This window comes from Plecotus auritus (assembly GCF_963455305.1).
Source record: "Plecotus auritus genome assembly, chromosome: 9".
NCBI classification, from domain to species: domain Eukaryota; kingdom Metazoa; phylum Chordata; class Mammalia; order Chiroptera; family Vespertilionidae; genus Plecotus; species Plecotus auritus.
In genome coordinates, this window is record NC_137783.1 from 91,734,486 (window position 1) to 91,748,443 (window position 13,958).

General features: G+C 40.3%; 1 protein-coding gene across 1 annotated transcript in view; it reads left to right on the forward strand.

The window, feature by feature from the left end:
* SESN3 (sestrin 3) overlaps nt 1-13,958 on the forward strand; it is a 68,741-nt gene that overhangs the window by 41,985 nt on the left and 12,798 nt on the right. The window contains exons 3-6 of the mRNA XM_080641951.1: nt 1,463-1,660; nt 3,126-3,308; nt 9,837-10,073; nt 10,927-11,101. Coding sequence (XP_080498077.1) covers nt 1,463-1,660; nt 3,126-3,308; nt 9,837-10,073; nt 10,927-11,101 — 793 coding nt within the window. The remainder of the gene's footprint in view (nt 1-1,462; nt 1,661-3,125; nt 3,309-9,836; nt 10,074-10,926; nt 11,102-13,958) is intronic.

The following is a 13,958-nucleotide window of genomic DNA, read 5'->3' on the forward strand; positions in this document are numbered from 1 at the left end:
AAAATTTGACATTTTAAGCATAAAAAATACCTATGATGTTAACACCTTCAGCAAATTTGACATACGAAGTTTTGAAGCTTGCTGTCAATACAACAAAATAGCATACATATCAAATCGCATATATATCAACATATGTGTAACTCCATCTATTGAAAAAAACCCGCATTATTAACTGGTACACCTAGTATACTATCCCTAATTATATGTAGTTTATCAGGATCCTATTATTTTTAACAATCATCTTGGTCCCTATAGTTAACAAAATGGGGGAAATGGGTAAATGAACATATATTTTGGCTTTCTAGTGAGCTAAAATGAAATTGCTTTTTCACACCAATTGTAATTAGCATTTCCTTGCAATTTACACTTTTCAAACATATTTTCTTTGGGATTAAATTTTTCTGTCAGCAGTGCCTTTTATATAACTTATTTTAAGAAGAGACTGTGGAGCCAGCCCTGTAAGTTAACAGGATTTCTTACGAGCAGTGTGGGTCTTTGGAAAGACTGTTAGTTTGGCCTTTAGGAAATCTGTTTCCAGATCAGGCTCTGCTAATAACGAGATGCATGAGCTTGAATTTAATCTTGAATTTAATACAAGGAATACATTCTTCTTAAGTCTAGAACTCTAATCTAAAATCAATAAGTAATGAACAAATACTAGAAATAGCATCTCATGCCTATTCATTCCCACAGAGCTGGGGCCTTCTACAAGGTGCTAATAAGCTCTTTACACCTTCCAAGCCAATTCTTGATGTGATGCCCAACCTGTCATTGTGTATAAAACTGTAATACAAATAACCTATTTTTGAGTAAGCTCTATTGATTCCCTAGGATGGAGGATGTCCATTTTAATAACTTACCTTGATTTTATAATTAACATGATAGGCTCAAAATAGGAAAGACAGTATTATCATGTTATTAATTTTTCAATTAACACTTCCCTACAAATTATCATATTTTCCTTTTTCCCTAAAAAAGACTTCAGAAGGCCCCTTTTTAATTTTGAAAAACAAAAAAAGCAAAGGATCAGACGGAAAATATTTGTCTAAAGATAATGTGATTAAATAACTTCATAGGCTATTGACATAAAATTATGTATATAATTAAATGCCATTATTTTGCCTCACCACAAATTGGTGTGACAATGGCCACGCATGTAGGCTCTGAAATATTTGCCTTATGTTCCTGGCAAAGCAGATGGAAGCTTCTTTTCTCCAATTTCATAGCTGTGTGTGTAATGTTTGATAATTTGACATTTGTTGTTTAATAAATGGTGGTACCAGAGCCAAAAATGAGTGGTGCTTTCTTTTTACTTCTGTTTCCCATATGAGCAACTGTGTAATTCCAGCATCTGTTAATATCAAAAGAACATTCATTTGCTTCAGTAGTGGCATAATTTATGTAAACCAAGGATGTGTTTACTTCTCAATAATTATCTTGTATTGGGTTTCTTGGTTGTAAGGTTGCTCAAGCAAACACAGCGGATGAACGAACTAACTTTCTTGTGGAAGAATACTCTACATCCGGTCGTCTGGACAACATCACCCAGGTTATGAGTCTGCACACCCAGTACCTGGAGTCTTTCCTGCGGAGCCAGTTCTACATGCTGCGCATGGACGGCCCCCTTCCTCTACCACACAGGCACTACATCGCAATAATGGTGACACTGCGCTCACTTCTTCCTTCTTCCCTCTAGCATTATGAGTGTGGGTGTGTAGAACTAAGTATAATTTTAAGGACATAAGAATTCAAGAAGGCTGTGGCCTTTTGGATACCAGGCCCCTTGGGTATATTCTGAATGCTTTCAACCACTTAATGTACTGAAAATTTCTCATTTAATTTTCACTAAAATCATTTTCTATACTTACTCTCTTATGATTAAAGATGCTTGTAGGGGCCAAACTTGTAATATCCCACAAGTTTTGTTTTTGCTCTTGATATCTTGTTTTTATTGTTAGTATAAAACCAGTTTGTGACATTTTATTTAGTCATTGTATACATGAAAATAATTACTATTTTGGCTAAGAGGAAAGTATCAGTCTGCACCAATGGAGACTCTGGAGAAGAGAAGAATTCTTAAGTGAATGATAATACTTTTAAGTATAGTACTTGGCACTAGTTAACTAGTTAATGTTTGTAGGAGAGAATTATAAATTGGGGGATTAGGCAGCAGGAATGAGAAGGGTAGAAAGAAGCAGTGCTACAGTTGAACTATTACCAGAGAAAAAGAGGAATGAATGTGATGCAAGTGCTTTATATTTAGAGATTTAGACCAGCTGGGCTGGCAGAGCTAGCAGAGATGGCCAGGAGTTAGCAGATTGGTCTTACCAGGTTTACTTTGATTACCTTGTTTATGCTCTCACTGTAGTTTTAAACAAACAGAAAATGTAGCATTCTGTGTTTTATTGAATGATGAACTTGACTAAGAATGTAATTTTAGCTTAAGGTTTTGATGACAGTAAGGCTGGAAACAGACCTAGAATGATCATAAACTAAGAAAGAAATAAGATACAGAAAACAGAAAGAATAAACGACACTATTTTACTGAGGAGCCCTGAAGAAAGGAGCTGCGACAGTTTGCCGTGTGTGGATTTATCTAGTTTTCAGTATCACGGCTGATTTTGGCTGCATAGGAAGGAAAGGGTCAGTGATCTTCAGTTTCTTCTCAGTGGTATGCACAGATAAGACTGATGTCAACAGTTACACCAAAGGCTATAAGAGAATTACCCAAATTAGAATGCATTCTGAATTGGTAGAATACAAGTTAATGAGATTTTATTGTTTTAAATAGACTACAGTTGATATAATTTACCATAATGAAACAAACATGTACTTTCTTCACAAAATAGGAAAGTAGCTTTTAAGTTGACTGGCACCAATTTCTAGATGAGGAAGTAATTGACTTTGTGTGACAATTCATGGGCTTATACTAGTACAAGTGTCAGCTTCCTGTATTGATTCAAGAATCTATGGCGTCATTCTGATGGAAGTTTTAGAAGGATGAATATTCTGTAAGACAAGAGTTACTGGCTACAAAAATGATTAGTTCCATCTATATTTTTGTTTAGAAATAGTAGAATAAGACTCTACCATGACTTTTTATCAACTAACTCTTTGTGTTTTAGGCTGCAGCTAGACATCAGTGTTCTTACCTAATAAACATGCATGTGGATGAATTCCTAAAGACAGGAGGTATCGCTGAGTGGTTGAATGGTTTGAAATATGTACCACAAAGACTGAAAAACCTTAATGAAATAAATAAGCTGCTAGCACACCGACCCTGGCTGATCACGAAAGAGCACATTCAGGTACTGGATGTTTCTTTGAAATAAAAAAGATATTTACTAATGATTCCAACTGAGTAGTTTTCTAGTTAAGTATTTTGCTTAAGACTCAATTTTTAAAACTTGCATATATTAGGAACTTGAAAAATAAAATAGAATATTAATATATGTAGAAAAATAAATTTAGGAAGTCAGTGGGTTTACTCTAAGTATGAATGAATGCTTCTCTTTGAGTAATCAATAATTAGCTTGCACAAGTGCTTTGAGTGGCTATGAGAAAAGCAGTGGGTAGAAGAAAGAAAATACACAAGCATGATAGGATACCTGGGGTCTAGTCTCTCCTCTGCTACTACTCACAAGGTTGTGACCTTCAGTAAATTAACTTATTTGGGCCTAAGTAGTTCCCCTGCTATAAAATAAGGGACCTAGATTATATGAGTTCTAAGCTCTTTTCCAATTCTAACATTAAATCATTTTAAGATTTTCACAGAATGGTTTTGCAAATAAGAAGTGTTTTGCCAGCTGGTGTGTGTGAATGTTTAAATGCCTGTGATGGCATTTAGAGTTGTGATGGACTAAAGCACTTCAAAAGGACCTTTCATCAAAGGCCAGCAGGGTGAGGTGGTTATAGAATATTCTTAACACTGTGCGGGGCACTTAGTAACTAATAAATAGGAGCAATCATCTAAATTATTATCAATACAAGCCTAAGGCATTTAAAATCTCTGCTTCTAATGCATTGAGATGTCCTTTTAAAAAAATATTACTAGATTACATTTTTGTTAGTTATTTGCCCAGTTACATTCACTTAATTTTTGTCCATCTGTATATGCTCAGATTTCAATTACCTGTTTGGGAATCTCTGAAGAACAGTGTTGTCCTGATGCTTATGTTCTGGTTTTGCAATATGTTCGTTAGATAAAGGAATTACTCATTATTTTTATGTCACATGTTAATTACTTTGTGTCAGAAACTCTGGTGGGTCTAAAAGGATGGACACTGCCCTAGGGCCTGCTTGGAGTCTAGAGGAAGAGAGACAGTGATCGCAGTATAATAGTGTATGAATGTGTGAGTAAAGAGAATTGATCCAGAGGTTTCATGAAAGAGGTCATATTTGAGCTACGGCTTGAAGAATTAGGGGGAGTTTTGGAGTAGAGGAGGACATTCCAGACTGAGAGCAGAGTATGGAATATTACGATATGCTGGAAAAGTAGCTAGCAACTTTAGTTACTTAAGTGGAGGAGTGGTTATGTGCAGTGGGGACAGGAGATGGAAAGAATTGGGATCATATGGTATGACCCAATGAATACTGTATTAAAGAATTTGTGTTTTACCATCAGAAAGTTATGGTACCTCACAGAGTGCACAAGACAGTCCTTCAAAATGTCAGAAAATGTAATGTGTGTGTGTATTCGTATGTCATTCTTTTGTATTTTTTGTTTCATAATAGCATTATAGTACATGTATAAAATTTTGTAAATATATATTAATTTATAAATAAATGTATTATCAGAGGTAGGCTTCTAATTGTTACTGATAGAAATATATGTGCTCAAAAGAGCTTAGAAATCACTATGATAAAGAGTCAAGAATCATTAAGGTTTTGAGCTGAGTGGCAATATGAGCATATTAGTTGATGCAGAAGATAAATTACAGATGGTACAGACTAGAAGCAGGGAGGCCAGTCATAAAACAGTTGCAGGAATCCACCTAAGAGATTACTTTTTTTAAATTCATAGGCAGATGAAGAGGAGGGATCAGACAGTATATAATTATTTGCCTAAGAATAAGCAGGACTTGGTGACAGGCAGAATGTGAGGATGAAAAAGGGGGTGGGGTAGGAGAACCATTTTAAGGTTCTGCCTTCCTGACTGGGCAAAATGCAATGGCTTGAGCAGGAGAAAACACACAGGCCTGAGGACAGGAGATTGTGGCATCCATGTGGTTGTGTCCAGCTACTGGAGGAACTGCAGGTCTGTAACTCAAGATAAAGGATAGAGGAGAAATAAAATTGGATAATTATTTACAAACTGGTGGCCCGGTGCACGAAATTCGTGCACGGGGTGTGGGGGAGTGTTCCTCAGCCCAGCCTGCACCCTCTCCAATCTGGTAACCCTCTAAGGATGTCCTACTGCCGGTTTACAGGGATCAGACCTAAACCGGCAGTCAGACATCCCTCTCACAATCCAGGACTGCTGGCTCCTGACCGCTCGCCTGCCTGCCTGCCTGATTGCCCCTAACACTCTGCCTGCTGGCCTACTCGCCCCCAACTGCCTCCCCCCGCCAGCGTGATCACCCCCAACTGCCCCCCCCTGCTGGCCTGCTCACCCTCACCTTCCCTCCCCACTGGCCTGCTTGCCCCCAACTGCCCCCCTGCTGGCCTGCTCACTCCAAACTGACCCCTACTGACAGCCTGTTCACCCCCAACTGGCCCCCTGTGGTCTGCATACACTCAACAGTCCCACCCCCAACCAGCCTGATCACCCACAACTGCTGTCCCATCCTGGCCTAATCACCCACAACTGCCATCCCCTCTTGGCCTCTGACCGCCTCTACCTCGGCCCGTCCACCATGGCTTTGTCCAGAGGAATGTCTGGAAGTCTCCTGGAAGGTCTCCCAGTCTAATTAGCATATTACCCTTTTATTAGTATAGATAGAGGCCTGGTGCACAGGCGGGGGCCAGCTGGTTTACCCTGAAGGGTGTCCTGGATCAGGGTGGGGGTCCCACTGGGGTGCCTGGCCAGCCTGGGTGAGGGGCTGATGGCTGTTTTCAGGCTGGCCATGGCCCCCGGCGACCCAAGCTCCCAGCCCCTCCTTTTTTGCTTCTTTTTTTTTTTTTTCAGCGCCTCCTTGAGTGGAGGCCAGGGCCAGCTGGAAGCAGGTATCTGGGATTTATTTAGCTTCTATAATTGAAACTTTGTAACCTTGAGCGGAGGCCAGGGTGGGCGGAAAGCTTGGCTTCCTCCATCGCCGGGGGCAACCCAAGCCTCCTGCTCATTCCAGCTCCATGGCTGCCGCCATCTTGGTTGGGTTAATTTGCATACTCACTCCTGATTGGCTTGTGGGCGTGGCTTGTGGGCATAGCGGAGGTGCAGTCAATTTGCATGTTTCTCTTTTATTAGATAGGATAAGCAAAGGTCAGGTTGAAGGAATGAATGATCCATTCAGGGAGAAATTGCACAAGAAAAGATCATGGGCAGAATGGAGAAGCCAACATTGTGGAGACAAATAGAAAAAGGAGGAGTCTGCGAGGGAGATGGAGTCAAGGGAGATAAATTTCTAGAAGGAAGCAAGGAAGATGTAAATTCTGCAGAGATCTAATAGGATAAGGACTAAAAAGAAATAGAAAATAGCTTCAGGAGTTTGTTTGAAAAAGAAGTCAGATTATAATAAATAAAAAAAAGAAGTGAATATGAGGTGAGAAATTTGAAAGATGAATATTGGCTATCCTTTCAGGTTTAATGATAAACATGCAAAAACTGACAAAAGCATTGTAAATTTTACCAATCTTTTAGAAAACTCTCCGGCAGTATTATCCAAAGTCATAAAACTATTAATACCCTTTGCCCTAAACTTCCTTCCGGGAATTGTTTCTAAAATAATAACCAAGCTGTAGCATGAAGCTATAGTAGCAAATAAACAACAATAATTTAGAAGCAATGTGTGTGTCTGACAATAGGGAGTGGAGAAGTAGTTCTGTACACCCACTCCTAGACAGTGTAGCCCAGGCTTCAACATTAATATAGAACTGTCGCCTTTGAGAAATGAACATGTCAAAATGTGAAGTGTGAAAAGCAGATAAAAAGAGATGTATACTCTGATTATATAATCATGCCTATTAAAATAAAAGATGTGTAAAAGTTATATTAAGGGGGTAGAATATAATTGATTTGTTTTTTCCTTTTCTTTTCCCTGAAATTTGTTTTTGGTAATAAATTATGGGTGAGTGAGTGTGTGTGTGTGTGTGTGTGTGTGTGTGTGTGTATTTAAATAATGGAAAGTAAAACAAAAGCAGTCATTTGGTTTTAGTTTTTAGCCATGAAATGAGCCAAATTAAAGAACAAAATAAACTGATAAGCAAAATAAATCAGAGACATAGAAGCATGAAAGAGACAGACTGTCGAATCTCAGAGGAAAGGCGGGGGTGGGTGGGAAAAGATTAACCAAAGAACTTATATGAATACTAGAGCCCCAGTGCATGAATTCGTGCACAGGTGGGGTCCCTTGGGGTGGCCTGTGGAGATCGGGCTCCAGCCTCGCAGCCCTGCCTGGCACCCCACCTTGGCCTGGCATAGCCCCCTTAACCTGCTCCACCAGCCCCGCCTGTAGGGCGATTGGTCAGGGCTGGACCCCCCACTCAGCTCCCTCAGTGCCTGGGAGCCAGGCAGCAGTCCCGCTGCCGCCGCTGGTTGCTGGGCAGGGTGATCGGGCCCCTGATCGCACCCACCTTGGCCTGGCGCCACCCACTCACCTCCTCCACCATCCCATCACAGTCCCGCTCTCGTTGGGGCCCATCAGGGCTGGCAGCACCTCCACTGCTGCCCACTGCCAGCGCTGCGTCACCGAGGCCCGCCATGTTCTGTGCCACCCCCTGGTGGTCAGTGCACATCATAGCGAGCAGTTGAACGACCACCTGAGGGGACAATTTGCATATCAGGCTTTTATTATATAGGATGTGCATAACTTATGGACACAGACAATAGTGTGGTGAAGGCCTGGGTGGGGGCAGGTGCTGGGTAAAACAGTCAATGGGGTAAAAGGGGAAGCATCTGTGATACTTTCAACAATGTTTTAAATTTGGAGGGAGCTGTAGGACATACACACACACACACACACACACAGATGGATAGACAGAGGAGAAAGCAAACACTGATGAGAACAAATCCCTGATGGGTTAATGGATGGACTTGGTTCTTGGGGGAAGAGAGGATGAAGGGATTAACAATGTTGATTTATTGAATTGGATTTTTATATGATTTTTAAAGGTGGAGTCTCTACCTTAAAAAATTTAAATGAATGGTTGTGCTAGATAATGTCAATGTAAAGTTCTTAAATTCTCTGAAATATCTTACTAAAATAACATTACATGGAAAAATGCTTTGGAAGCACTTTTATATATAACTAGAAGCCTGGTGCACGAGATTCATGCAATCAGAGTGGGAGGGTCCCTCAATCTGGCCTGCGCTGTCTCACAGTCCGGGAGCCCTCGGGGATGTCTGACTGACAGCTTAGGCCACTCCCTGCTCTCCTTAGCGCGGCCGAAGAGGCGGGAGAGGCTCCTGCCACTGCCGCGTAAGCCTGGCTTCTGGGCCTTTGACTGAGCAGCACTCCCACACCAGGGGGCAGCTCCTGCGTTAAGCGTCTGCCCCCTAGTGGTCAGTGTGCATCATCACGACCAGTCATTCTGCCATTCGGTAGATTTGCATATTAGCCTTTTATTATATAGGATAGTGTCCCAAAAAATGTATGCACACACTTTGAATAATTATAAAGGCAATGTTTATTAAAATACGTTTCATTTTCATATAACAGCTATCAGCTGTTAAAGTGTATATACATTTTGGGGGATACTATATATATGAATTTATCCTATATAATAAAAGGCTAATATGCATATCGACTGAACAGTGGAATAACCAGTCACTATGATATGCACTGACCACCAAGGGGCAGACACTCAACACAGGAGCTGCCCCCCTGGTGGGCTCACAGCTGGCAAGCACAGTGGCAATGGCAGGAGCCTCTCCCACCTCCGCGGCAGCGCTAAGGATGCCCGAATGCCAGCTTAGGGGGAGCGGGCCTAAGCTGTCAGTTGGACATCCCCTGAGGGCTCCTGGACTGCAAGAGGTCACAGTCTGGTTTGATGGACCCCCCACTTCCCCTGAGTGCATGAATTTCAGGCCTCTAATATATATATATATATATGTGAATAAAGTAAAAGCCTAATACGCTAAGTGTTCAGTTGTCTAGTCATCCATTCAACCAACCAAAGTGTACTATGCTAATGATATGCTAAGGCCGCTCAACTGCTTGCTATGACATGCACTGACCACCAGAGGGCAGATGCTCTGACTGGTAGGTTCGCTTACTGCTGGGATCCAGCCGATCGAGACTGAGCGAGATGAGTCGGATACACGCTGGAGCCCTCCCTTGGTCCTTCCCTGGTTGGCCAACCTCCCGCATCTCTCCTTGGCCCCGATTGTGCATTGGTGGGGTCCCTTAGCCTGGCCTGTGCCCTCCCGCAATCTGGGCTGAGGGACCCACACCCCCCACCTCGAGTGCATGAATTTCGTGTACCAGGCTTCTAGTATATATATATGAATTTAGGCGAAGCCACAACAAAATCATATTGTTAGGTTTGATAGTTTTAATGTAATAGTAGTATTTGACTACAGCTACATCTTTAATATAGGAAACATGTTTAAAACAGAATTTTAAGTTTTATTCATATAAATGAACATACATGAAATTTAATAGATTTTTTTATGCTTTCTATTGCTTTGTAGCATTCTGTGATTTTCATTTTTACTCTGATTTGCTTTCTCATTTTAGAAACTTGTCAAAACTGGAGAAAATAATTGGTCTCTGCCCGAACTGGTACATGCTGTGGTCCTACTGGCACATTATCATGCTTTGGCAAGCTTTGTTTTTGGTAGTGGCATCAATCCAGAGAGAGATCCAGAAATCTCCAATGGATTCAGGCTAATATCAGTCAACAATTTCTGTGTTTGTGACCTCGCTAATGACAACAACATAGAGAATGCATCCCTTACAGGCAACAACTTCGGGGTCAGTTTTCTCCTCTCCTTATTGTTTTGCCTTTATAATTTCTAACATTAAAAATATCTAGAGGGTCCAGCCGGTGTTGCTCAGTGGTTGAGTGTCGATCCATGAACTAAGAAGCCACCGGTTCAGTTCCTAGTCAGAACACATGCCTGGGTTGTGGGCTCGATTCCCAATAGGTGGCATACAGGAGGCAGCCAGTCGATGCTGTTTCTCTCTCATCGATGTTTCTAACTCTATCCCTATCTCTTCCTTTCTCTCTAAAAATCAATAAAAACATTTAAAAAATATCTACAGAGCATTTATTCTCTGATTAAATAGGATATATATTTTTTAGCATAATTTTTACTATAAAAATGTAACCTGTACCTGAAATTCTGAATTTTCTTAAAGAGGCTTTTACCGCAGATGATACCATTACAAATCATAGACTAAAACAAGGCTGCATTCCAATGATCCTAGGCTTTTAATGTTAGACCCTTTGAACAGCAGATCCTAGAACAGTTTATCTTTGGTCCATAAGATGCTGGACTAACCAATAGCAAATATGTCTTATGACAGAAAAATTAAAGAATTTGAAGCTGCCTCACTTTAAAAAATAAACCATAAAATGATTTAATATATACCAAATGCTAGAATTCTAGATCGAATGTATCTATAAACTTTGAGGTAAAAACATCCTACTTCTGAAAATGTTTAAAGCTGTGATATGATTTTCTTTGGAGTTGGTGGAAAACCCACTTAGGAACTTAATAATAGTACTGATACCTCTGTACATAACAAGGTGACCGTGGGAGGTGGAGATGTTTACTGGACCCATTTCTAATATTAATAACACCATCACCCTTCCTGGCTTCAGATTGTAGGTTCCCTAAGTGAGCTGGAGTCCTTAATGGAAAGAATGAAAATGCTTCAAGAAGAAAGGGAAGATGGAGACACATCTCAGGAAGAAATGACCACTCGTTTTGAGAAGGAGACGAAAGAAAGTCTTTTCGTTGTCTCTGGAGATACTTTTCATTCATTTCCTCATTCAGGTGCCTTTTTTTTCCACTATCTTTTGGTTGTTCTTGGAACCCTGACAGACCACCTTCAGTGTTTTCCATCTGGATTTGTAAAAATGATTGTGCTACACATTCCTTTTATTTCTTTCTCGTCCTCTGCGTTATAGATTGTATAGCTGACACTACGGGCTTCCTCTGTTATGTTGGTGCATCTTTGAATATATTTCAGACCCAGTTGGGAGGAATACTCCATACTCTATCCTGGATAAAATGTAATTCAAAGCAGACCAGGTGCTTATAAAATTAGATAGAAATACTTAATTCATCCTACTTTTGTGATTTTTTTTTCATGATCAGTGAAATCCTGTTTCAATAGATACAATTTTTAAAAAATATCTCTGCCTTTTTTGTGGGTGGAGAGTGTGTAGGAGGACTATTCTCACATTTCTGCTTTTCCAGGTTAGTTTAAAATTACATTTCACTTGCATTTGCATTTCTTTGGAGAAATCTTTGGAATTTATAAAAATGTATTATTTGGGTTATTTTCTTAGGTTGAATTTGGAGGAATTTATTCCATACTTAAAGCTAGGCTTCTTTGCCGTAGTCTTAAAAAAACCCATTTTTATCTAATACTCTAACAGACTTTGAAAAAGGAGGGAAACTTTTCAATTATGACTAAAAAATATATTAAACACCATGTAGTAAATGTTATTAAAATAGCATAGACTCAGTAGAAAGCTTAAATCCTTCAAAGTCATCCATCTACATAACATTTATTTTTAAATAGAGTTCCATTTTGGTTTAAAAGGGAGCTTCAAAATGACTAGTCTTAAGACTAGTTAGTCTCATAAGTTCTGTGAGTAATTGATTTGCCCATACTTGTTTGTTAACTTCAAACATAGCATCAGCCAATAGCTCTCAGAAATTTTACCAGGAAAAATAAGAATTCCTTTTATCATTTCTCATGATGATTTTCTTTTAATGAAGATTTTATCTTCAAAATTGAGTCTATTAAGTACTAGTTTCTCAGAGCTTCTAATCAGTATGAAATCCCCCTCAAAAAGGAAACCTGGTGTTTTAGTTATTTGTTTAATATTTACTCTATAAACATTTATTGAGTACCCCATATACCAGCCGTGGGCAAACTATGGCCCGCGGGCCGGATCTGGCCCGTTCGGCTGTTCTATCCGGCCCACGGAGCTGAAAGAGCGGAGGGTTCTCTTGCTCTCCCCTCTGCTCCTTTACTTTGAATTTATATTAGTTCACACAAACACTCCATCCATGCTTTTGTTCCGGCCCTCGAATCAAAAAGTTTGCCCACCCCTGCCATATACTCTCAGCACTGTGGCAAATGGATTTTCAGCCTACATGAGGCATGGTTCCTGCTTTCAGGGAACTGTCATTGCTGGTGGGAAAGATAAGTAATTATAATACATAGTGGAATGTGGAAGGTTTTTGAGCCCAGAAGAGGACCCTGAACCCAGCCTTAGTGGGGGAGGAGTGTAGACAGAAGGGGTGCCCAGAAGATGACTTTCTCCAACCATTTGGCTCTAAGCTGAGTGCAGGGATGTCAGGCAGTGGCTGGGGGATAAGGGAGTTGGTGTAAACAGCATCCACACCTGAGCCAAGGCACGGTGGTAAGGAAATAGGATGCTTGCTTCTGGAACAAATGGCCATGTTGTTAGGACATAAATCATGAGATATAGGTAATGGGACAAGGAGCTGGGTAGGTGGACAGGGGCCTTATCATAGTGATTGATCTTTCTAACCTTAAGGAACAGATAAGCTGCCTTAGTTTGGACATGTGGAGTTCCTTTACAACATCCAGTCCAGGGATGTCTGCACAGTGCTTCTCAAACTTTACTGTGCATGTGAGTCACTGGGGAATCTGGCTGGAGTGCAGTCCATCTGGGCTAGGACGGGATAGGCCACACTTTCTGTCACGGCTCCAGGTGGGACTAATGCTAGTCCGCAAACACACTCAGAGTAGTTAGTGTGACGATCAGGAGAGAGTTTTTAGCTCAAGATAAAGTTTTGGAAGTTTTCAGCATATATTTGGGGTTAAAATCAAAATAATCTATAATAATAAAAGGGTAATATGCTAATTAGACCAAATGTTCTTCTGGACAAAGCCAGGGTCGGAGGGAAGCAGCCTGGGTCCCGGGTGCCAGCAGCCAGGGGAAGGAAGGCCTACTTTTGCACGAATTTTCATGCATCTGGCCTCTAGTTGATTATAAAAATCATCCAGGTAGAACAAATGAAACAACGAAAAATAATGAGCCTAGGGCCCTGGCTGGGTGGCTGAGCTGGTTGAACATAGTCTCATACACCAAAAGGTGGTGAGTCAACCTGTCTTTGTCTCTCTGTCCCTCTCTCCCTCTCCCTCTCCCTCTTCCTCTCCTTCTCCCTACCTCTCTTCCTCCCTCCCTCCCTTTCTGTCTCTCAAGTCAGAAAAAACATAATTATTATAATAGTAATAATGAGCCTAGAGTAACCTTCTAGGTAAGCCAATATTCTAAAATGTAAACATTTTTATTAAAGTTACTAATATCTATTTGCTTTTAGATATTACTTTTTAAGAGCTTCTCTAAGATCATTAGAATTTAAAAGATAGGTTTTTGTTTTTATTTTTTTACTGCTGAAAATCTTTCCTGGATCCCAGTTTCTATCTTCCTGGACCCTTGAGCAGGACTACTGCCTTCTAAAATGAATTTTTGACTAGCAAGTCTTAGACCCAAATTGTGTTCTAATTTTAACAGTAGAGGCTGTATCATTTGTAAATAATTCAAGGAAATAAATCATCTCATTATTTACTCTTAAACATTCCCAGTACTAAATTTGCTGGTCACACAAAGATAAGTTAGAAAAATAACTTCATACACTGGCTAAT